Raw genomic sequence first — 25,444 nt, 5'->3', positions numbered from 1 at the left:
CTCTCTCTCTCTCTCTCTCTCTCTCTCTCTCTCTCTCTCTCTCTCGCTGGGCATGGTGGCGTATGCCTGTGGTCCCAGCACTTGGGAGGCAGAGACTAACGTTGCAAATGCCCCACATAATTGATAAGATTCTATATGTGTGATTATTGCAAGCATAGTAGTTTGAAAAGGAACTTTGGGACAGGTGTGGCGGTGCACAACGTTAATCCCAGCATTCAAAGGGCAGAGACAGCCAGATTTCTTTGAGTTCAAGGCCAGCCTGGTCTACATAGCAAGTTCCAAGTCAGCTGGTGCTACAGGGAGACCCTGTCTCACAAAAAAAGGGGCTGGAGAGATGGCTCAGCAGTTAAGAACATTGGTTGTTCTTGCAGAAGACCTGGGTTCGAATCCCAGCACCCACATGGCACCTAACAACTGTCCGAAACTCCAGTTCCAGGGGACCCCAACAGCCTCTTCTGTCCTCCATAGGCATTGAACGACATGGGTGAACTCACATACGTGCAGACAATACACTCATACATATAAAATAATAAAGAAAATATTTTTTTTTACAAAAAAAGACCAAAAAAAGAAAGGACAGGGCCTCTCTGCAGCCCCAGCTGGCCTAGAACTCTCGAGAGGATGGCCTCTAATCTCACAGAGATACACCCTCCTCTGCTTCCCAAGCATTGAGATTAAAGGCATGCACCACCATGCCCTTCATAAAAGAGATTTTTAACTAAACATGTGGTCTACACTACAATTTCAATTTAGGGAAGTAAATTCATAAGCAAAACTCACTACTTCAACTGTTAATTTCTTGAAAAGAAATGCAAATGACCAAATAATTAATGCTTAAAAATCAGAGGTTAGGGCTAGAGCGACGGCTCAGTGGTTAAGAACACTGACTGTTCTTGTAGAAGACCTGAATTCGAATCCCAGCACCCACATGGCAGCTAACAACAGTCTATAACTCCAGTTCCAGGGGAACCAACAGCCTCTTCTGTCCTCCACAGGCATTGCATGACGTGGGTGCACTTACTTACATGCAGGCATAACACACATACACACAAAATAAAAATATAAAATATTTTTTAAAAATCAGAGGTTAAGCTGGGCATGGTGGCACACGTCTTTAATCCCAGCACTCGGGAAGCAGAGGCAGGCGGATCTCTGTGAGTTCAAGGCCAGCCTGGTCTACATAGTGAGTTCCAGGACAACTGGGGCTACAGGGAGACCCTGTCTCAAAAAGACCAAAAAAAAAAAATCAGAGGTTAAGCATATCACATTTCTGTCCTATCTGAAACAATGTTCCAAAGGATCAATGATTCTTCTTCCGTATCTGTGATTTTTTTAAATACTTTATTTATTATGCTTATTTTATGTGTATGAGTGCATTGTCTGCATGTATATAAGTGCACCTGTGTCATGCAATGCCCACAGAGGTCAGAAAAGGGAACTGGAGTTACTAACGGTTGTTAGCCACCATGTGGGTGCTAGGATTCAAATTCAGGTCCACTGCAAGAGCAGTCAGTGCTCTTAACCACTGAGCCATCTCTCTAATGCCCCAATCTGTGACTTTTGAGTGGCAACTTACAGCCATACAACATCTTTCTTTTTTGTTGCTGTTATCATTTGGGGTTGTGTTTGTTTATTTGTTTAAGAGAGGATCTCCTGCAGCCCAGGCTGGCCTCCAACTCCCTATCTAGCTGAGCATGGTCTTGAACTCATGATCTACCAGTCTCTACTTCTAAAGAATCACCAGGTCTAACTCACAGTTATTTTTCCTTTTTTTTTTTTTTCTTTTGGTCTTTTTGAGACAGGGTCTCGTGTAGCCCCAGCTGTCCTGGAACTCACTATGTAGACCAGGCTGGCCTTGAACTCACAGAGATTTGCCTGCCTCTGCCCCCTGAGTGCCACCATGCCCGACATTATTTTTCCTTTTGAGGCAGAGTCTCCTTGTGTATCCCTGGCTGCCCTGATACAAAGATCTCCTGTCCCTGCCTCTGGAGTGCTAGGATTTAAGGTGTTCATCATCACACCCAGACAACATAACATTTATTTAAAGCTAATAACTATGGAAGTACTAGGCAACTATTTTCCTCTAAATTAAATTTCAATAACATTCCAGATTTTTTTACATGGTATAAGAAACAGGCTCTCAACATACCAGAAGGCCAAAAATAATTAACCTAGTTGTTATTTAAAATATAATACATAGGTGTTAGAAAGATGGCTCAGTGGTTAAGAGCCCTTACTGCTCTTCCAGAGGATCCAGGTTCACCTCCCAGACCCCACATAGTGGCTAACACTGGTCTGTAATGTACACAGTGCACTTACATACATGCAGGCAAAACACTCATATACATAAATTAAAAATAAATAAAATAGCAGGGCATGGTGGCACACGCCTTTAATCCCAGCACTCAGGAGGAAGAGGCAGGCAGATCTTTGTGAGTTCAAGGCCAGCCTGGTCTACATAGTGAGTTCCAGCACAGCTGGTGCTATAGGGAGACCCTGTCTCAAAAAAAAGACAAAAAAAAAAAGTTAAAAATAAATAAAATGAAAATAATGAAAAGTCTGTCAGAGTAGCACATACATGCAACCCCAGCTATTTGAGACTAGCCTGATTAACATAGAGAGACCTCATCTCAAAAGCACCAACCCCCCACCTCTGATGGCTGGAGAGGTGGTTCAGCAGGTAAGCACTGGCTGCTCTTGCAGAGGACCCGGGTTCAGCTCCCAGCACCCACAGAGTGGGTAATAACCATTCATAACCAGGGGATATGATATCCTCTTCTGACCTCCATGGGCACTGCACAGGTACACTTATATACATGCAGGCTATATACTTATACACATAAAATAAAAATTTTTAAATTAAAAAAGCCTACTACTGGTCCGGGTGTGGTGGCGCACGCCTTTAATCCCAGCACTTGGGAGGGAGAGGCAGGCAGATCTCTGTGAGTTCAAGGCCAGCCTGGTCTAGACCATAGTGAGTTCCAGGACAGCTGGGACTACAGGAGACCCTGTCTCAAAAAAAAAAGCCTACTAACCCCCTCCAAAACAAGTGAAGAAACAAAAATGACCACCATATCATAAATCTCAGAACAAACATAATATAAAATCCTGGAACTTTACCTAACACTGCACAAAGTAATCACCAAATGGGCCGAAAGTAAGTCAAAAAAAAGCAAATGGGCTTCTACTTAAACAGAACATATAGAATAAATATATATACATCACTTTTCTCCCAAAACCCTATAAATAATGGAAATACAATTGTGCAGAGGGGCATAATCTTTCTTTTATGAAGCAAAGTTAGATTTTCTTGTTTTTTGAGACAAAGTTGCATGTTCCTAGTTGACACAAAGCATTTTCATGGCCTAGGAATACACAATTGTCTAAAACAAGAGAAATAATGCAAGCTTTTAATACCAGGAAATTTGCCTAAATCATATAGTGAATACCAAGAAAACACTAGTTTTGCAGAAGGCTTTTGAGAAATTCAGGCACCTGGATGATGACTTTGAGCAATCTCTGACAACACTTGAGACTGATGATGTTGGCTCAGCATCTTCTTTTTGCCTTCTTAATTCTTTCTCTTTGTTCATTTCTTCCTCTTTTTCTCTTGCTTCTGAAGATTTAAAAACAATTTAACAGTGAGATTTTAGAATTTATCATCATTGGGCTTAAAACCAACAGTCACAAAAAATGTGACTAAGGGGCTAAGGATTTAAGTCAGTTGGCAGAGTGCTTGCCTAGCATACAGAAAGTCCTGCATCCCATCCCTAGCACAGCATAAACCAGATGTGGTGACACACAGCCATATCCCCAACACTTGGGAAGTAGAAGGAGGAGCAGAAGATCAGGGTCACCAGCCTGCACAATTTGTGACACTCTCAAAACAATAAAAAACAGGGCTAAGGAGCTGGAGAGATGGCTCAGCAATTAAGAGCACTGACTGCTCCTGCAGAGGACCTGAATTCAATTCCCAGGACCCACATGGTGGCTAACAACCATCCATAGCTCCAGATCCAGGGGATCCAATACCCTCTTCTGACCTCCATGGGCACTGCACAACATGGGTACACTTACATACATGCAGGCAATACACTCATACACATAAGAAAATAAATACATAAAAAGAACAGGCTGAAAAGATGGTTCAACAGTTAAGAGTACATACTGTCCTACAGAGGACCTAAGTTCTGTTCCCAACACCCATTTTGGGCAGCTCATAACTGCCTGTAACTCCAGCAATAGGGGATCTGATGCACCTGGCCTCCAAGGGCACCTACATTCATGTGCAAGCACACACACACACACATTCACGCACTCACATACACATACACACACATACACACACACGCGCTTACACACACACACACACACACACGCAGAGGAAAAATAAAACTTTATAAAAAATGTTTTAAAAACAGAAAGTGACTACAACATTATAGCATTTCCAGTAACAGCAAAAATTTAATGACCTATTGCACAGCCACCATGAAAAAAATTAAACACAGAATTACAATGTGACCCAGCGATTCTACTTCTGGGCATACACTCAGAAAAACTGAAAACAGAATATACTTTTGGGTTTACTTTGTTTTTGATTTATTTTTATTTTGTATGTATGAAAGTCCCTATAGAGACCAGAAGAGGGCATTGGATCCCCTGGAACTGGAGTTATGGATAGTTGTTAGCCACCATGTGGATGCTGGGAATCAAACCCAGGTCCTCTGCTAAAGTAGGCAGTGCTCTTAACTACTAAGTCATTTCTCCAGCCCTTGTTTTGTCTGGGGTTTTTTTGGTTTTGTGGACCAAGGTGACCTCGATCTCACAGAGATCTACCTGTTTCTGCCTCTCAAGGGCTGGGATTAAAGCAAGTCGCCACCATTTCTTGGGTTATGGGGGGGTTTTTTGTTTGTTTGTTTGTTTGTTTGTTTTGTCTTTTTGAGACAGGGTCTCCCTGTAGTCGAAGCTGACGTGAACTCACTATGTAGACCAGACCTTAAACTCACAACAATCCGCCTGCCTCTGCCTCCCGAGTGCTGGGATTAAAGGCATGCGCCACCACACCCAGCTCTTGTTTTGTTTTTTAAGCCGAGATTTAACTGTGTGGCTGACCTGAAACAATGTGGAGACCAAACTGGCCTCAAATTCCTAGCAACGCTCCTGCCTCTCTTGAATTCTGGGACTAGTCATGCAAAATCATGTTTTGGCTTTGAAAACAGGGTTTTCTAGTGGTAGTTGTACACCCATGTTAATTGTAGCATTATTCCAAATATCTAAAACCAGGGAGCAAAATGTGAATCTACAAAATGAATGAATAAACAAAATGTAGTATATATGCATGGAATTCAGCCTTAACAAGAAAAGATATTCTGCAATATGCTACTACTTGGAATAAACCAATCACAAATAAAAGAAACACCAAATGATACCAATGTACTACCATAAGCAGTATGAATAACCTAGAACAGTCAAAGTCAGAAAAGAGAAAGATGAGCTGCCAGAAGCTGAAGCAGGAATAAGAATTTACTGTTGGGGCTGGAGAGATGGCTCAATAGTTAAGAACACTGGTTGTTCTTACAGAAGACCCAGGTTCAAATCCCAGCACCCACATGGCAGCTAACGAGTGTCAATACCTGCAGTCCCAGGGGATCCAACAGCCCCTTCTGACCTCCACAGGCACTGTACAATATGGGTGTACTTACCTACATGGAAGCAATACATGTATACACATAAAATAAATTAATTAGTTAATAAATAAAAAATTTTTAAAGTTTAAAAAGAATTTACTGTTTAATGAATATGAAGTTTTGGGGCTGGAGAGATGACTCAGCAGATAAGGGCACTGACTGTTCTTGCAGAGGACCCAGGTTTGATTCCCATCACCCACATGGTAGCTAGCAACCATCTTTAACTCCAGTTTCATGGGCTCTGATTCCCTCTTCTGACCTCCACAGGCATTGCACGACATGGGTGAACTTATACACATTCAGGCAATACATTCATACACATAAAATAAAATTTTTTAAAAAATTAAAAATGGATATAAAGTTTCAATTTCATAAGATAAACAGAGTTACAGAGATGGACTGTGAGACTGTGACTACAGTTGTACAATATTATATGCTCAAAAATGGAGGCCAGGGAGATGGCTCAGTGCGTAAAGGGCCTGACAACCTGGTTCAATCCCTCAGACCCATATGTTGGACAACCAACTCCCTCAAGTTGCCCTCTGGCCTCCACATGTATTGTGGCACACCCTCCCCTGATACAAAACAAATAAATATATATAAATAAAAACTCTTTTAATGGTTAAATGGCTGGGAAGGTGGCTGTCAGTAAAGTGCTTGCTATGCAAGCATCAGAACCTGAGTTCAGATCCCCAGCACCAATGCAAAGCCAAGCTCAGGGGAGTGAGCCAGGAATATCAGTGCTGAGGAAGTAGAGACAAGCAGATCCCTAGAGAAAAGAATTGAACAAAATTACAGAGCATCAGTATAATAAATGCAATCAATAAAGATAGTGATGGGTTATCCAGGCATGGTAGCGTACTTTTATATTCCCAGCACATAAGAGAGAGAGTAGGATCAGGATCATATTTGGTTACACACTGAGTGTCTCCAGGCCAGCCTGGGCTACATGAAATCATGTCTCAAAAATAAATAGCCAGGTACAGTGGTGCATGCCTTTAATCCCAGCACTTGGGGTCTTTGTGAGACTGAGGTCAGCCAGGTCAACATAGCAAGTTCAAGGCCTCCTGGGGCTATAGGGATATCCTATCTCAAATAAATAAATACAGACATACATATAAACATAACTACATAAATGTATTATAGTTCTAAACTCAATTTAATCTCCTCAAATATGTACTGAGAACCTACATAACTTTCTTATTTGAACAAAGAAGCACTGTTCAATACAATTTGTTTGATGTGCTTAAAGAAGTAAATTCAAGATGCCTCTAGTTTTTAATATATTGATTAAAATGTCTGTGTTTGAAATATTTGCAAATATGCTCTAGAGAGCATTGATTTTATTTCTTGTCACTACAACTGACTTTTTTAGATATGATCATGGTATTGGAGTACAGTGTAAAACGTATTTTGTCTTTATCCCCAGTTCCTATTACGGAGCACCTAAAATCCTTATATGTCCTTGGATGATAGGAATTGTCATTTGTTATTTACTAGGACCCCTTTTGATCGCACCCAAGTTTATGCTAATGAAGTGAGTCTGGGTCGCTAGCTAGACCCATTGCCGTGGGAAAAGAAATGCAGTGGGATGAAGATTGAGCTCTCTAAAGTTTTTGAAAATGACAAGATTTGAGGAACTTCAGAACTGTTGAGAAGGTGGGGTAGGTTTACTCACAGAAGGCACAGAAACCTAACTTTCCTACCCAAATCCACTGCCTCTATTCATCTGTACCCTCTAGCATCTCTCTTAATAAACCAATCAGCCTAAGCAAACTGTGTTCCAGGAGATCAGAAGCAGGGTCACATTCTAGGACCAGTGATTAGCATCTCAAGTTGAGCCAGTCCTGTGGTATCTCTAAGTATAGGGCATCAAAACTCAATTGAAACTTAGCTGATGCCAGCAAAACAATATTTGCTTTATGAGGGAAAACTTTCACACAGCTTGGTATTAGAAGTACTGAGTACCTGCACTGGGCATGGTGAATCTCTGTGAGTTTAAAGCCAGCCTGGTCTACATACTGAGTTCCAGGCCAGCTGGGGCCACAGAGACCCTGTCTCAAAAAAGATTAAAAAAAAAAAAAAAAAAAAAAGAAGTACTGAGTATGTGAAAGCAGGAAAAATGGCTTAGTTTATCCTCTTAGAAGATTATTTTGTTTTAATTCCCTTATCTTTGTGTGTGTGTGTGTGTGCGCGCGCGCACGCACATATGTGACTGCCGGTCCCTATGTGCATATGGAGGTCAGAGATAAACCTCAGGTGACTGTCTTCTACTTCTCTGGGACAGGGTCTCCAGTTGTTAATCACTGCACTGCCAGGCTAAGTGGCCCATGAGCTTCCAAGAATTCTCTCATCTCACCTCCCATTGCTGTGGGAGCACTGAGACTACAGATGCACGCTACCATGTCTGCCTTTACAAGGAGATACATACTACCAGGCATAGTGGCACTTATCTGTGATCCCAAACTCTGGAGGCAAAGGTAGCGGGGTTGAGAGTTTGAGACTACTGTGAGCTTTATAACAAGACTCTGCCTCAAAAAAACAAGGGCAGGGATGTACCTCAATGGTAAAGCACCAACCTAACCAAGTGGAAGGCCCCATGTGGGTGGAGGGCAAGATACATACTAAGACATTTAATCATCAAACAACTTGGCTAGGATTTGCTTCAAAATAATCAGAAAGGGAAAGCAAATAGAAACAACAGTAGTTATGAATGGTTACAGTAGTTTAAATTTGAGTGACAGGTAAATAGTAGAAAATTACTGTACTTGTGGTTCTAATATTTCTCATAATGAAGGTTAAAAAAAAAAAAAAAGGTAACTGGGTTTGGTGGTGCTCACCTTTAATCCCAGCACTGGGGAGGCAGAGGCAGGCAGATCTCTGTGAGTTTGAGGTCATCTCAGTCTACATAGCAAGCTTCAAACAACCAGACTACATGAAGAGACCTTGTTTCTAAAAACAAAGAATGAAGGGCTGGAGAGATGGCTCAGCAGTTAAGAGCACTGGTTGTTATTGCAGAAGACCTGGGTTCAATTCCCACTACCCACATGGCAGCTAACAACGGTCTGTAACTCCAGTTCCAGGGGACTCTGATGGCCCCTTCTGATCTCTGTGGGCATTGTATGACACAAGTGCACTTACATATAGGCAACACACTCATACACATAAAATAAAAATAAATATCAATAAATAATTTTTTAAAGGAAATTATTCTAACAAGATTAAGACCCTACGAAACAGGCTAATTGTAGTGCTCTTAGAATATAAGCATTTGAAAAATAAAATGTGGATATGGACTTTGTCCCCAAATCACTTTGTAAATATAAATATAATCTCTTACTCTGAACCTTAATTTTTTCACACTTATGTTTTTTAAAAAATAAAGTCCATAAGATTAAAAAAAAAAAAAAAAAAAAAAACTTCCTAATGGTGACAAGTGCCATAGCACCACTGATTTACATTCTACTGTTCCTGGACTCCTGCCTCACTGCTTGCCCCATCTGCTCTATCAGTAGACCCTGTTCCTGTGTGAGAACGATCTGAATTAGATCCATAGAAAGCCCAGTGTCAGTCTCCTCCGAAGACCCTGAAATAGTACCTAGAGTTGGCAACCATCTGGTATCAAGCCAGTCTAGAAATATGCTTTCCTTAAATGTCTACTAAAACTCATTAAAGCTGTAAGTCTCAATTTTCTATATTGTCTGGGTCAACAAGCAGTGGTGTATGCATCTCTGAGAGCCACCTCTGGCCCAGCCTTCCAATTACTGGTTCCGCTATAAGCAGGAAAGAAAAAATGAAATGAAAGTCAGATAGAGTCAGGAGGAGAAATAATACAGAAACTGCTATTCTGCTTCCTATAAATTGTAATAGTTTTGAATCCTTTGTCATAAAACCTACTTTTAAAATGTTTAGTATGCAGACCTTCTTATCCTACTTAAACACAAGTTTTATCATGTTTAAAAAGGAAAAATAAATGTTTCAAATTCTGCTTCGAGAGGGACCATCAAATATGATCTTTTAACAATTCTGACTAAAGACAGGCATTCATAAACAAAAAAAATTTTTTGAGGTTTCTGTTTCTGCCTTATAACAACTGTCAACACAATTGTGTAATGTTTATACAGTATTCAGACCAATAGAAGGGAAAACATCTAAACTCCTTACCCAGTGTTTTCCGACTCCTTTCCACAGCTGTTCTTCGAGTTTGCTCAAACATGGCTTCCAAGTCAAATGTGCGAGCTTTTTTCCCTAAAACCAGAACAAATGACAGAGAGTGATTGTCTTATTACAAGCTGGTCAAAAGCTTTAGGTACTCAAGATTTACTAATTGGTTAATAACCACTCCGTCTACTTGACAGGTCCAAGATAAAGGTAAAATGTTTAAAATATTTTATTTATTATTTATTTTATGTGTATGAGTGTATTGCTTGCATGTGTGTAAGTGCACCCATGTCATGCAGTGCCTGCAGGAGATCAGAAGAGGGCATCAGATCACCTGGAACTGGAGTTACAGATGGATGTCAGCCACCATGTTGGTTCTGGGACTCAAACCCAGGTCCTCTGTAAAAGCAACCAGTGCTCTTAATTGCTGAGCCATCTCTCCAGCCCCATAATGACAAAATATTAAGAAAGAGTTTAGATTTCAGAGAATTTTTAATGGCATTTTCATCACTAAGCACATGTTAAATTTCCCTTGTCCAAAATGCTTGGGGCCAGAAATGTCTCAGATGTCAAGAGCACTCCAGATTTGGGAATATTTACATAGATATTACTAGCTGAGTCTCCCCAAATCAAAATATGAAACCCAAGCAGGACATAGTTGCACATGCCTTTAATCTCAGCACTCAGGAGGCAGAGGCAGGTAGAACTCTTCGAGATGGAGGCCAGCTTGGTCTACACAGAGTTCAAATCCAGCTGGGGCTATAGAAGACCCTGTTGCACACACACAAAAAAAAATTGTTTTAATTCTTAAACCCCAAAGTACAAAATTTAATTTTAATTTTGTTTTATCTAGAGACAAGTCTTCTTACCACAGGCTAGCTTGAAGTCGTAATTCTCCTGCCTCAGACTCCCAAGTGCTAGGCTTACAGGTGTAGCCAAAACCAAAACTTTTTGAGCACTGACATAATGCTCAAAAGGTACCAATTTCGGATTTTTAAATTAGGAATAATGAACCTATATAACATTAACCAGCCAACTTTCCTATTCTCTGCTATTACTAGGTCCCTACCCTCTTGAAACAACACTGATCTGTCAAGTAAAATTAGAGAAATGTCCATACTTAGATTTTTGGAGTCTGAGAAAATGTTCCAACAAATGGCAAAGGGGACTCCAGTCTTAATTAGGTTACAGACTTTAAAATAGAAAGACCTGAGGGCTGGAGAGATGGCTCAGTGGTTAAGAACACTGGTTGTTCTTGCAGAAGACCTGGGTATGAATCCCAGCACCCACATGGCAGCTAACAACTGTCCATAACTCCAGTTCCAGGGGATCCAACAGTCTCTTCTGTCCTCCACAGGCATTGCATGACACGGGTGCACTTACCTACATGCAGGCAATTACATGCATACACATAAAATAAAAATAACAAAATATTTTTTAAAAAAATAGAAAGACCTTTGCAGGCTGCCTGAGAGTGCCTGGATCCAGCCTTTTCAAGGTGGTTCCTGCCTTTAGCTTCCCTTGATGATGGACTGTGATGTAAGCCAAATAAACCCTCCACCCCCCCACCCCCTCCAAAAAATAAGAAAATAAAATAAAATAGAAAGACTAGCAGTGCAATTGGTGGAGTGCTTGCTTAGCATCACAAAGCTCAGGGTTAGATCCCCTACAGAATGTGGTGGCACATGCCTGTACTCCCTGGACTCAAGAGGTGGAGGCAAGAGGATCAGAAGTCCAAGATCATTCTCATCTACACAACAAAAGCAAGGTAAGCCAGGGATCCATAAGACTCTGTCTCAAAAAGTATATGTATAATCAATAAAATAATAATAAAATATAGCCAGGTGTGGTGGCACCTTTAGTCCCAGGGTTCGAGCATTCGGGAGGCAGAGGCAGGCAGATCTCTGTGAGTTCAAGGCCAGCCTGATCTAAAAGGTTTTTTTTGGGGGGGGGTACTAGAGCTTTGTGGGGATGGGATCAAGTGGATGGGGGAGAAAACGTAATTGGGAGTGGTCAATCCACACGAAGGATGTATGAAGAAGCCTTAACAGAAATCAAATACCTCAAAAGCTAATTTAAAAATATAATTTAGTAGCACTCGGGAGACAGAGCCAGGCCAGCCTGGTCTATATTATGAGTTCCAAACCACTGGGACAAAAGAGAAACTCTGTCTCAAAAAACAATGAAAAAAATTTTAATTATATAATAAGAGCACTTGCTGCTCTTGCAGAGGACCCAGGTTCAGTTTCCATCACCCACATGACTCACAACTATCTGTAACTTCAGCTCCAGGTAATCCAAGACTCTCTTCTGGCCTCCTAAGGCTACCGGGTGGATGCTGGGATTTGAATCTAGGTCCTCTGCAAAAGCAGTCAGTGCTTTTAACCACTGACCCATCTCTCCAGCCACCTTCTCTAAGTTCTTTGAAATTAGCATGGAAAGTTTTTAAGAAAAGTAAATATCGTAATTACATTTTTTAAAATATTTTTTACTTTTATTTTATGTGTATGTGTGTATTGTCTGTATGTAGGTAAGTGCGCCCGTGTCATGCAATGCCTGCGGAGGTCAGAAGAGGTTGTCCAATCCCCTGGGACTGGAGTTACGGACAGTTGTTAGCTACCATGTGGGTGTTGGGATTCGAACCGGGGTCTTAACAACCAGTGTTCTGAACCAGTGATCCATCTCTCCAGCCCATAATTACACTTTTATAAACATATTACCTAAAGACCCAGACAATTGAATGGATGGAGAGATGAATGAATGAATGAATGAATGAACAAAGAAACCTACATAAATGAATGAACGAAAACAGGCCTAGATAATTAGAAAACAACTTCTATTTTATTTCTGTTGGCACTTTTGAGAACTTTTTCATCGCCTAATAATGTGCTGTGTCTAGGATTTACAGAAATACTGATGATTCTGGACCAGAAATCTCAAGTAACCAAAAGGAACTCAACAACCATTATAGCATCATTTAATACTCTATTTGTAACCAAACCGAAAGGGTCAACCGTCAGTAAGGACCACTCAGAGACAATTTCCACCAATAAAAGTCCTCCTCAGACTGGGTCACAACAGCAATCCCTTTCACGCAAGGCTCCTCTTAAGTGTCATCTGAACTCGTCTCAACAGAATAAACGGGCTGGAGAATGAAGTAAGACGGTCGAGAAACTACAAACACCATGTGTGCTGCCGCTGAAGCAATTCGGATCTGGCACAGCAGAAGGCGCTGGGCAAATGTGTAAGATCGGTCTCCTCGTAACCTTCAGCAGCTCAGTGCAAAATGCGGCTGGGCTATGCCCAGGGCAGCCACTCACCGAACCCCGTGAAGCCCATTGTGACCGCCAGCTGAGGGTCTGGTCCCGTCGTGTCTGTGCCAGTGGCTGTGCAAGAAAGAAGACAGAGGAGGCCTCGTTAATGCGGCGCCTCGGCTCCCCGCACGGCCCACCACCCGGGGGTCCTCGCCGAACCCACCTTCGTTGGGTCCCGAGTGCTCCATGACTGATGGAGCAGCACAGTCTCCGCCGCAGCAGTCGCACAAGTGCAGTCGACTCTGGGCAAAGTAGAGAGGACGTATCCTCCGGCATCCAAGAGCGGAGGGTCCGCGAAGAGAAGCGATGCTTCTGCACTCGCGCCACCTAGCGGCCCGGAGGGAAGGCGCCGCCCAGGTCGCGTCCTGGCTCAAAAGTCCTAAGACTTTCTCCAAAACCGTTGAATTTCTGGGATGAGTTACAAATAGGGCAACAGTCCTCACATAATTCTAAGGAGTCAGCGGTCTCTTTATCCGCCTCTGTGATATACACACATGGGTATGAAGGTAGGAGTCTTCTATCCCCTCAACCTTATTTCTTCAGACAGGATCTCTCACTGAACCTGGAGCTCACCAATTCCACAAAATTAGCTGGCCAGAAAGCCCCAAGATTCCTCATGCCTCTGTGTTCCCAGCACTGGGATTGCCCAGCTTTTTACAAAGGTGCTGGGGAACCAAACTCAGATCCTCATGCTTGCCCAATAAGCACTTCTATCAAATGAGCCATCTCCCAAGCCCCTAAACTGGATTTTGATGTGCTTATATAAGAACCCAGGGTTCTGGAAGTGCTTTGGTCTAGTGGTCTTCCAATTATCACTTGGACAGTGGATAAAACTAACTGCTGGAGGCTTTGGAAAAATTAAGGCATTCCCAAGCAAAATGTTGTAGTAGTCACTGTATTTTGTTTCTACAGTAGCATTTATTAGTCTTTGAGAATTTCACAAAATATATTTTTATCAGACACCCAGACCCACCGCCAATTCCCTACTCTCTCAATTTCATGTCTTCTTTTCTTTTTAAAGTTTATCAAGTACAAATTGTATTGAGTGAATACTCTTGGATGGGGGGCCGTCCATTGGAGTATGATCAACCTACCCAGGGGCCACACTCTTAACTCTTGAAGCAGTTATCAACTACCAATATCTCCTAAGCAAGGGGTGGGACTTCATGCTCACTGTCCCCACCATGCTGGGATTTTGTCTGGCTTGAGCTTGCACAAGTCTTGTGCATGCTGCCACAAGCACTGTGAGTTTACATGTGAAACTACCCTGTTGTATCCAGAAAACACTGGTTCCTTGTATGCCTCTGGCACTTACAATAAAAGAAGAATAAATAAGTGGTTTCTGTGTAGATACAGTGGGAAACAGCCATAGACAATATGTAAGTAAATAGAAGTGATTGGGTTAGAACTTTGGGAACATTGTTACTGTGCAGAAATACTAAACCAACATTGTTAGATTATCCAATTTGTAGGGTAGAAAATAATTATCTATTTTGTGTCAAATTTAAAATCTACCACCAGAGGGCTGGAGAGATGAGTAGCAAGTTTAGAGTGTTTATTGTTGGGGCTGGAGAGATGTCTCAATGATTAAGCCGACTTGTTACTCTTTCAGAGGACCCAGGTTCAATTCCCAGCACCCACATGGCAGTTCACAACTGTCTGTAATTCCAGTTCCAGGGGACCCAATGACCTATTCTGGCCTCCTAAGGCACCAGGCACATATGTGGTGTACACAATCTCAGGCAGGCACAACTTCATATAAATAATTTTAAAACATACACATAAACATCTTTTTAAAAAACCAACTACCAGATTAAATCTGTGATCTACCAAATAAAAGTAAATTGACATATGGAGACATGTATTATTAAACATCAATACTAAAAATTCTAAGTTTTGTTGATACATTGTTTCATTTTCTGTAATTTCAGTTACCCATTGGCCAACTGAAGTCCAAAAATATTAAATGGAAAGCCTCCAGAAAGAAATTAATCCGGTGCTGGAGAGATGGCTCAGTGGTTAAAAGTACTGACTGCTCTTGCAGAGGACCAGGGTTCAAGTCCCAGCACTGACATGGTGGCTATGAACAGTCCTTAACTCCAGTTCCAGGGGAATCTGAAGCCTTCTTCTGATCTCTGCAGCATTGCACAACACGGATGCGCTCACATACGTCCAGGCGATACGCATAAAATAAAAATAATTTTAAATATTTTTTAAAAAGAAATTTAACACTGTTCTGTGTGGTGTGATGAAGTCTCACACGAAGTTACTCTGTCCTGGCAGATATGAACCATCCCTTTGTCCAGGGTTTCCACGATGCACTTGCTGCCATTGAGGTATCACAGTGCTGTGTTCAAGTAACCCTTATTTTACTAAGTGCCTCCCAAGTCCAAACTTTTATTACAAAATATTGTAAATAGGGTTAAGGATTTAGCTCAATGGTAGAGCACTTGCCTAGCAAGCGCAAAGCCCTGGGTTCGGTCCTCAGCTCCAAAAAAAGAAAAAATATTGTAATAGTTCTATATTATTATTACTGTTAATCTTTTACTGTGCCTAATTTTTAAAGTTTATCACAGCTCTGTATGTACTGGAAAAAAAAAGTTTACCTAGGGTTTGGTAGTACCTGTGTTTTAGGCATTCACTAAGGGATGGAACTACTATATTTGCGATGCAGTCAAAATATAAGCAGATCAATAATGTTATAGAACTTTTTATGTGTAGGTGTGTGTATACCACACATTTGTGGGTACCCACAGAAGCAAGAAGAGGGTGCCACATCCTCTGGAAGCGGAGTTACAGGTGGTTGTGAGTCATCTAATCTGGGTGATGGAACTGAACTCAGGTCCTATGGAGGAAAGCAAATGCTCTTAATTGCTGAGCTACCCCTCCAGCCTTGGGAGCATATTGTCTCGAAGTATGCACTCGGTAACATATTTGGGTGAGTCACATTTCCATAGAGTCTATATCCTATGATACTTTTTCTTAAAATTAAAGACATAAAATGTTATATGAAATTTTCAGACTAAACTGACTTAGAATATCTCTCCTTTGGGGCTGGAGAGATGCTTCAACAGTTAAGAGCACTGGCTGCTTTGGCAGAGGACCACAGTTTGAGTCCCAGCACCACGTGGAGGCTAACAACCATCTTTAACAGTTCCAGGGGATCCAATGCCCTCTTCTGGCCTCCATGGACACTGCGTGTATGTGATGCTCTTACATACATGCAGACAAAATACTTATACAAGTAAAAATAAAAGTAGCTCAGCTGTTAAGAACACTGGTTGTTCTTGTAGAGGACCCAGGTAAGAATCCCAGTACCCACATGGCAGCTAACAACTGTCTGTAACTCCAGTTCCAGGGGGTCCAATGGCCTCTTCTCTCCTCCATGGGCACTGCACAACACAGGTGCACTTACCTACACGTGGGCAATACACGCGTACACATAAAAATAAAATAAAAAAATATTTCATTTTAAAAAAATCTCCCCTTCAGCAGACTGATTTAATCAAAACATATTTTATGGGGGCTGGAGAGATGGCTCAGCAGTAAGAATGGAGGTTGTTCTTGCAGAAGACCCAGGTTCAAATCCTAGCACTCACATGACAGCTAACAACTGTCCATAACTCTAGTCCCAGGGGATCTAACAGCCTCTTCTGACCTCCACGGGCATTGCACGACATGGGTGCACTTACCTACATGCAGGCAATACATGCATACACATAAAATAAAAATAAAAATATTATATGATAGGAATTAGCAGAGAACCTAAGGACAGCAGTATTAAATCACAAAGCTTTAAGAAGTCTCAGAAGAGTGGCCAGTTACACTACCCCATCATATCCACCCACATCGTATTTGGGAAAGGGTGTTAGTTCAGGTAAGTTAAAAAAAAGAGTGAAACATCTAATAGTGCTGGATTTGACCAAATCATGGGTTAAGTACTTGTGCCCTACTGGTCTTCATTCTCTTGGCTCTTACAATATTTTCAGAGACAGAACACGAAGCAGTGAGAACAACTGAGCAGTGATATTAGAGATGGGGAGAAGGCAAATAAGACTTCCAAATGTTTGCTCCAAATTTCAGCTATAGCAGGGGACAAAACTGGAAGCCCACCCCTTAAAAATGCTGTACTGGTTTGATACTCCTAATACCAGGTATGATGTCTGCACAACAAATATTCAGTTTCCTTACAACTAGATGAGTGTTTGCCTAGTTTATATCAATTCCTGTAATGTGAGCCACGATAAACAAATGAATTAGTTGTGCTTCCTCAAGGCATTTGTGGGGGAAGCACGCAGCAGTCTCCATACTCTATGAAAACAAATCCTTTTTTTTTTTTTTTTTTGATATGGGTCTCATGTTGCCAAGGCTTTCCTCGACCTTGCACTATAGCTGATAACCTTAAACTCCTTATTTTTCTGCCCTCACTTCTCAAGTGTTGGGACTACAGTTTTCATTCTCTCTTTCTCCCTCTTTTCCTCCCTTTCTCATCTCTCTTTCTCCCCCTCTCCTTTAAAACAAATGTTTGTTTTTTGTATGTCTGAGTGTTCTGCCTGCACCCTTTTAAGTACACCGTGTCGTGCAATGCCCATAGAGGTCAGAAGAGGGCGGTAGATCCCCTGGAACTGGAGTTACACCGAAGGCTGTTAGCTGCCATGTGGGTGCTGGGATTTGAACCCGGGTCCTCTGAGACAACAGCCAGTGCTCTTAACCGCTGAGCCATCAATACTTGCAGTCGCGGGATTCCAACTCTGCAGGCGCGAGGCCAGAGCTCAACGAGCGGAAACCCAGCAGGCAGCTGGTGGCAGCGCTCCACCGGCTCCTGCTTCCCCATCCTCCCCCCAACCCCTCCCCTTTCCCCTTCCCTTTCTTCCAGCCCAGGGAAACCCACAATTCTCTCTACCCTAGCAGGGCTAGCTTCGGGCTTCGTTGTCAACGTCCTGCCCCCTCAACTGCTTCACTTTTCCGGCCCCTAAACGGGGTCTTCCAAGACCCAGGCGGACGAGCCGGAAGTGCGTCATAACCTGCCGCCCAGGCGTTCGTTTGGCGCGCGCGCCGGAGGCAGCGATTTGGGATTGTCTTGGCTGCTCTCTCTTCTTTCCTTGGCTTTCGAGTTTATTTGTAACCTGGTGTCTGCGGTTTTCGACATGCCATCGTCTGTGCTGGGCGCGGTGATGACGGCCTCCACGTCGGCCGCTACCCTGCAGGAAGCGCTGGAAAATGCGGGGAGGCTGATCGACCGTCAGTTGCAAGAGGACCGCATGTACCCGGACCTTTCCGAGCTGCTCATGGTGTCGGCCCCAAGTGAGTGAGCGGTCCCTCGGGCGCGCCTGTGCATCAGCCGTGAGGACTCTGATCTGAGTCTGTCTTGGTGTTTATCCCCCAGCTGTCTTGGTCTTTATGTTCCCAGAAAGACATTCTGAGATGGAGGGCTCGGTTTCCTGAATTTTTGAAAAACAAACCGCCCCCATTCGGTTTTATTTACAGTTTTTAGCCGGTACTTTCCTCGTTGAGAGGGCTAGAGCAAGCTCCCTGTTGGAATACAAACATCCCCACCCAATGAGCCTCTTAATGCTCCCGACTATTTATCACCAAGGCCGAAAGAGAAAACTCTTATGATCCAAGTCCCATTTTTGTTCACATCTTGTATCAATTATGAATGAATCGAAAAGCAAAGTTAATTTGGACGTCTACCATGTTCTCTTAAAGATAATGTTTTATCGTGTGTAGAGTAAGTGCTGGGACGAGCAAGTAGAGAAATAGCACAGGAGAGTCACAATATTGAGGGACAGGATGGCTAAGATAGTGTATCTGTCAACAAAGGAGATGACTGGAAAGGTAATTTAGCAAGGAAATGTGTGTCATGTAAGCAGAAAATACATGTCTGAGGATTTACAAAAAAAAAAAATCTTTGGAGAGTGTTGTAATCAGAAATAATAGGATTCGGGCTGGAAAGATGGCTCAGCGGTTAAGAACTGGTTGTTCTTGCAGAAGACCTGGGTTCGAATCCCAGCACCCACATGGCAGCTAACGACTGTCCATAACTCCAGTCTCAGGGGATCTGACAGCCTCTTCTGCCCTCCTGGGGCATTGCATGACACAGGTGCACTTACCTACATTCAGGCAATGCACGCATACACCTAAAATAAAAATAATTTATAAAAAAAGTTAAAAAAGAAATAGTAGGAATCAAGGTAGTATTTGTACTTGACAATTACTAACAAATGGGCTTGTATAAAACTTGCTTGGCTTTTTAGCAACTGTCTTTTCCCTTTGTCCTCCTTAGGTTTGAAAACAATGTATAAACCCAGTACACACATCTTGGTCTTAAATGGGAAATCTCCTCCCTCTCCTCACACTCATCCCTTTTGCTTCTTTTCCATACTATTCTCAGCCCTTTCTTTAGAGGCACTGGACGTGTGTTCTCTGAGAATCGTTGACTTCAAGGTTTTATTTACTCATCATTTCTAGCATGTTATTTATTCTCTGCCCAGCAGACTTCTTTCTATCAGACTCTTAGTGAAAGTCTCTCATTTCTCTCTTTTTGGTCTTTTTGAGACAGGGTCTCCCTGTAGTCCTAGCTGGCCTGAAACTCTATGTAGATCAGGCTGGCCTTGAACTCACAGAAATCTGCCTGCCTCTGCCTCACAAGTGCTGAGATTAAAAACGTGCACCACCACGCCCAACCTGAGTTTATTCTTAACCATTCACATTTCCAACTTCATTCAAGTTATTAATGCCTTTTGTATTTCCATTTCATTAATAGATGCATTGTTCTGTTAAAATTAAGCTTTAGAATTAAATGGAATGTCTAGGACTTGCTTTTATTTTCTCTTTTTTTGAGACAGGGTTTCTGTCTAGCCCCAGCTGGCCTGGAACTCACAGAGCTCCTCCCACCTCTGCCTCCCCGAGTGCTGGGGTTAAAGGCATGTGCCACCACACATGGCAAGACTTACTTTTAAAAAGAGCCCAGTGGAGGAGTGGACAATGATGTGAATGAACCCTGTTGGGGCAGACTTATGGATGATTGTATTAATGTCAGTATTTAATGTTAGTTTACCCAACATCTCTGTGTTCTAGGTTAGAGGCTAGAAAAGTGCCTGGAATAATTAGGTTGTCAGTCAAGTGTAGTGTTAAGGGGCAGGAATGACAAGTAGTAGACCAGTCCATTCCTGCCCCTGAGGGATCTGAGGCTTAGAACAAGAGAATGGTTACCCAATGACAACTCGATAAGCAGTCTATGGTCTCTTGCCCCCTATAACATGGTATTTGTTTGGTATTGTTTATATGTGACTTATTAGTCTGAGAGAGAAATATAAAGGAAAACAAATGGATTAGTTTGGTTTGCATTGTTTGGTTGGTTTGGTTTTTGTGTCGTTGTTTTGCTTTTTGTGGCAGGGTCTTGTAGCTCCAGCTCATCTGGAACTCACTATGTGGACTAGGCTGGCTTCAATCTCACAGAATCCACCTGCCTCTGTTGGGATTAAAGGCCTGTGCAACTATCCTGACTTTGTTTTGTTTTTTAATTTATTTTTATTTTTTATGTGTATGAGTGTACCATGTTCATACAATTACCACATAGGCCAGAAGAGGACATTGCATCCCCAAGGAGTGTAGTTAAAAACAGTGGTTAGCTATCATATGGGTGCTGGGAACTGGACCCAGGTCCTCTGCAAGAGCAGCAAGTGCTCTTAATTACTGAGCCATCTTCTCCAGTCCTGGTTTCGGTAAAAGGGTTTCATGTAACTCAGGCTGGCTTCTAACTTGGTATGTAGCCAAGGATGACTGTGAATTCCTGATCTTCCTGCCTCTATTCATCTCTCAAATGCTGGGATTACAGGCTGATGCCCCCACACTCAGTTTTATGCTGTTCTGGGGATCAAACCCAGGGATTCATGGAAGCTTAGGCAAGCATTGAATCAAATGAGCTACATCATGTCTTTTTTGTCTTTTTTTTTTTTTTTTTTTTTTGAGATAGGGTCTCACTATGTAGTCTTGACTGACTAGCTGATTAGTCTATAACTCACTATGTATACCAGACAGACTCTTAAAGATAAACCTAGATCCATCTACTTCTGCCTCTTCAGTATATCCTTCCAACATGTACCACCACAACCAGCTTATTATGTCTTGATTACCTTCCATCACTGTTGAAACCAGTAAATTTCCCTCCCTGTAATAGTGGAATTCTTGAGGCCCACTTTGTATCAGGACAGAACGCCTTAATTTTTTCAGATGATTGTCAACCATAGCAATTGTCAATCATAGGTACATTTTCTGGGGAGTAATTTGAATTGCTTATCTAGTCCCAATTGTTGAGTGGTATAGTATTATTGTATATATAAATGCTTTGGTTTTTGTTTGTTTGTTTTTTTAGATAATCCTACAGTCTCTGGCATGTCAGATATGGATTACCCTCTGCAAGGACCTGGTTTGCTTTCAGTACCCAGTCTTCCAGAGATCAGCACTATCCGAAGAGTTCCCCTCCCACCTGAGCTGGTTGAACAGTTTGGGCGTATCCTGTTGCTTTGTATTGAGCTATTTGATAAACATTGAAATTAGTGTTTTCATTATTATAATTCGAATTTTATGTTTAAATAATGTCTAAGTTTAAGAGTTTTCAAGGCCAGTATAGTGTTTGCCTAGCATGCCCATGGCCCAGGGTTTAGCTCTCATTACCTGCCTCCCCAAAATGTTTTCTTTCAGTCAGACGTGGTGGCATATGCCAGTAATCTCAACACTCAGAAGGCTGGGGTAGTGTTATATCGAGTTTGAAGCTACCCTGGGCTCAAGGGGATTGGGGGTAGGGATGTGGGTGGTTTGCTGTTTCTGTTAAAGAGTGGAAACATGGTGATACACACCTGTAACCCCAGTACTCAGGAAGCTATGGCAGAGGGATTGCGAGTTCCAGGCCAGCTTGAGCTAATTGTGAGACCCTGTCTTGAGAAAGGAGAAGGGGAGAAGAAAGGAAAGAGTAAAGAAAGAGGGAAGGGAAGTGATGGAAGTCTCATGAGTACTAGGTAAGATACCACTGAGTAATACATCTAGCCAAAAGATCATTTTTCAGTCAAAAGCTGTTGAAACACATGGAAAAAAATTTAATTGCACTCTGTGAGCCTTACATCATACTTCCTCAGATATGCAGTGTAACTGCATGATGGGTGTTTTTCCTCCTATCAACAGAGCTTGGCTTACAATTGACAGCGACATATTCATGTGGAACTATGAAGATGGGTATGTATGTAAGGCTGCTTTAGAATTCTGATAACCTTTGTATTAGTGTTTGTGTCAGCTAGTGTTCTACTCATCAGAAGCTGCCTGATTTGCCTTTCATTTCTCTAATGTCTGGGTCGGTGATTTTCAGTATGTTTGCCAGTCATCTACAATTACAATGTGCATTCTGGAGCTAGGGAGATGGCTCAGTTGCTAAAGTGCAAGCATGAGACCCGGAGCTTAGGTCCCAGCACCCACATAAAAGCCAGGCATGACAACACACATCTGTAACCCCAGCACTTGAGGCTACAACAGATTGTGGGGACTTGCTTGCTGTCCAGTCTAACTGAAACAGAGAACTCCAGGTTCAGTGAGAGATCTTGTGTCGAGAAATAATGTAGAAAGCAAAAGAAGACATTTCAGATGTGTACACCTGCACACACAAACACAGCAGATTGTTTGTAACAAGTTCTCAAGTGGCGCTCTTGGTCTAAGTACTGCCAGATCCAACCCAGACCAAGCATTCTACCACTGAGCTAACATTCTCCAACCCAAGTACTACTCTGGTTTTTGTTGTTGCTTGTTGGTTAGTTTGCTTGTTTGTGGTCCTGGAAAGTAAACCTAGGACCTGGTGCTCTCCTTTTCTTGCAGACTCTACAGCCTGCAGAGTACTTATCTTGAGTAGCAATTGCTATCAGTATAAATCCCAAGTTTGTATTCTGTAGGGCAAAGATTGCGTATTGTTATTTTTTCCAGAGATGATTTGACTTTTTTTTATTACATTTTATTTATTTTGTATGTGGGTGTGCGGGCCCCATTGTACATGTGGAGGTCTGAGGACAACTTGTGGAGTCAGCTCTCTGCTTCCACATTGTAGGCCCTGAAGATTGAACTCAGGTCTTAGTTTTGGAGGCAAGTGCCCTACTCACTGAGCCATCTCACTGGCCCCCAATTTGACATTTTTTAAAGACTTCTTTTTCCCTGTCATATTTTAATTACTCAGTTACCTGTTATGAGTATTATATTTTACCTTTATTGAAGTATGGGTTATAGGAAGACCTATGTAGGCAAGATGTTATTCTTGCCGTTGGGTAGTAACGCTCCTTTTAGGAACACTCCTGTGCATACACATTCAGATACTTTCATTGAATCAAAATCAACACATGACAACTTATATTTGTATTCTGTAGAAAAGATACTTCTAGTTAAAACTACATTTAACTGGCAGACTCCATAGCTGTTTAGCCATAATAGCGGTGATGTGTAATTGTTTTTGTTCTAAAATGTTTTTGCTTTAATGACATTTTTACTTTTCTATTAAAATCTAACATGTATTGTTTAACAAATACTTAAGCTATCCTATATTCCATACTGCTGTGTATTACTAAATGAGATAGACATGGTTCCTGCCCACAAGGAACAGTCATTATTTTTGTGTCTTATCTTATGTTAACTACTACCATAGCCTTAATGGATTATAAATAATAGAATTTTATTTTTCCCTATTTCTGGAGGCTGGAATTTCAAGGTCAGAGCACCAGCAGATGTGGTGGTATGTAAACAGACTTTTTGTCTGTCTTCACATAGCAAAAGGGATAAGAACTCTTTGGAGCCTTTTTGTATGCCGTTATTAAACCCATTTTGCTGTGTTCACCACCAAATAACTGACATATTAGGATTTAGAATTTAACATGTTAAAACTGTATTATAACTAATTTAAAGGTATGTATATGTTTTAATATCGATCACTTTGAAGTGGGAAAAATGCAAAATTGTGTCTCCCTTTTGCCCATGTGAATCCGTAGGAGATGTGTTTTTAAAGTATGTGTTCTGAGTGGTCTTTCACTCTATATTACTGCTTTGGCCACGTGGCTCTCGTGACTTCATTGTACCAGGTTCTCCACTCTCTGGACGTGAGGACGAAGAGCTCTGATGGTGACATTTTTGTTCCATGAGCGCAATACTGCATCATTAACATTTTTAATGGTATGGATTTTTTTACCATTTGTGTATGTTTGCAAATACTAAGTTATTACATGTTTTAAAATAAGCATTTTTCATCCTAAATTTTATGTTTGCAAATATATTTTTTTAATAAAATTTCAAAAACGGAGTTTTAGCACCTAAAAAAAAATTACATTTGTGTGTATGTCACATGGCTCATAGATGAGTCAGAGGACAACGTCTGCCATGTGAAGTCTGGGGATTGAATTCAGATCATCAGGCTTGACAGCAAGTGCCTTTACTCCCTGATCCACCTTGCTGGCCCCATATGACCCATGTACTATTTGAAGAATATACTTGTTGAAACAGTCAAGGCATAAATAATGAGAATAAATATTTAATATGCACATTCAATTCTATGCAAACTTTAGACTTAGTTTCATTTATTCAATTATTCTGTTGTTGAAGTCTTAATTCCATTTGAGTGATAGAAACATAATTGTATTCATTTACTTGTTCTCTAACTTCTGCCTTATCTAATTTTTGGTCTTAGTTTCAAGAGGCTTGTAAGTTACCAGGAGGCCCTCCGGAGTGCCATGGTCTGTTAGAATGTTGAATCCTGGTGTGCTTAAGTTGGCAATTAGATATCTTCCTGTTTACGTAATCCTTTTAGCTCAACCAGAAGCTTTCCTCAAAGTCATCTTAGAGTGTGAGAGAAAGAGAGAGAGAGAGAGAGAGAGAGAGAGAGAGAGTGTGTGTGTGTGTGTGTGTGTGGTCTTTGTTTTTAGTTTCTTAGATCTTAGAGTTTGATTTCTTTAGTTTTGGGGGAAAAAATTATCTGATAAATTCAAATATTTGTTTGATTCCATACTTTCCTTCTTCTGAGATTTGGATTTTTGTTAGAATTTTGATACTGCCTAATGTTGGATATGTGAATTTGTTGTTTGTTTTTACACTCTTTTATATCTCTTGGTTTCAATTTGGATAATTTCTGTTGACCTAACCTCAGGTCCACTGATTCTTTTCCTAGTTATACCGCGTCTACTGATAAGTTCTTACAGTACTTCTTCATTCTGTACTTTTTATGTCTAACGTTTTCTCTGGTTTCTTTTTTTTTTTTTTTTT

At 41.5% G+C, this 25,444-nt stretch overlaps 2 protein-coding genes across 6 annotated transcripts in view; one reads left to right on the top strand and one right to left on the bottom strand.

Annotated features, from left to right (window-relative positions):
* Wdr70 (WD repeat domain 70) overlaps positions 1–13,485 on the bottom strand; it is a 299,169-nt gene extending 285,684 nt beyond the window's left edge. For 3 of the 5 annotated variants that reach the window (XM_008842080.3, XM_029567785.1, XM_029567787.1), the window contains exons 1-4: positions 13,326–13,485; positions 13,169–13,234; positions 9,852–9,935; positions 3,496–3,616 (exon numbers count right to left, since the gene is read on the bottom strand). In XM_008842080.3, the coding sequence (XP_008840302.1) occupies positions 3,496–3,616; positions 9,852–9,935; positions 13,169–13,234; positions 13,326–13,350 (296 nt within the window). In that variant the 5' untranslated portion in view covers positions 13,351–13,485. Of the gene's footprint in view, positions 1–3,495; positions 3,617–9,371; positions 9,461–9,851; positions 9,936–13,168; positions 13,235–13,325 lie in introns of those variants that run through there. The other 2 variants (XM_029567788.1, XM_017800345.2) reach the window with 2 other exon arrangements.
* Positions 13,486–18,197: 4,712 nt separating this feature from the next.
* The window catches only part of Nup155 (nucleoporin 155), a 54,415-nt gene continuing 47,168 nt past the window's right edge, over positions 18,198–25,444 (top strand). Inside the window, exons 1-3 of the mRNA XM_008842077.3 lie at positions 18,198–18,466; positions 21,540–21,677; positions 22,300–22,396. Coding sequence (XP_008840299.1) covers positions 18,310–18,466; positions 21,540–21,677; positions 22,300–22,396 — 392 coding nt within the window. The 5' untranslated portion in view covers positions 18,198–18,309. The remainder of the gene's footprint in view (positions 18,467–21,539; positions 21,678–22,299; positions 22,397–25,444) is intronic.

The sequence above is a fragment of the Nannospalax galili genome, unplaced genomic scaffold (genome assembly GCF_000622305.1).
Source record: "Nannospalax galili isolate Female #2095 unplaced genomic scaffold, S.galili_v1.0 scaffold139, whole genome shotgun sequence".
Lineage (NCBI taxonomy): Eukaryota > Metazoa > Chordata > Mammalia > Rodentia > Spalacidae > Nannospalax > Nannospalax galili.
This window is presented reverse-complemented; position numbering and strand designations above follow the sequence as displayed.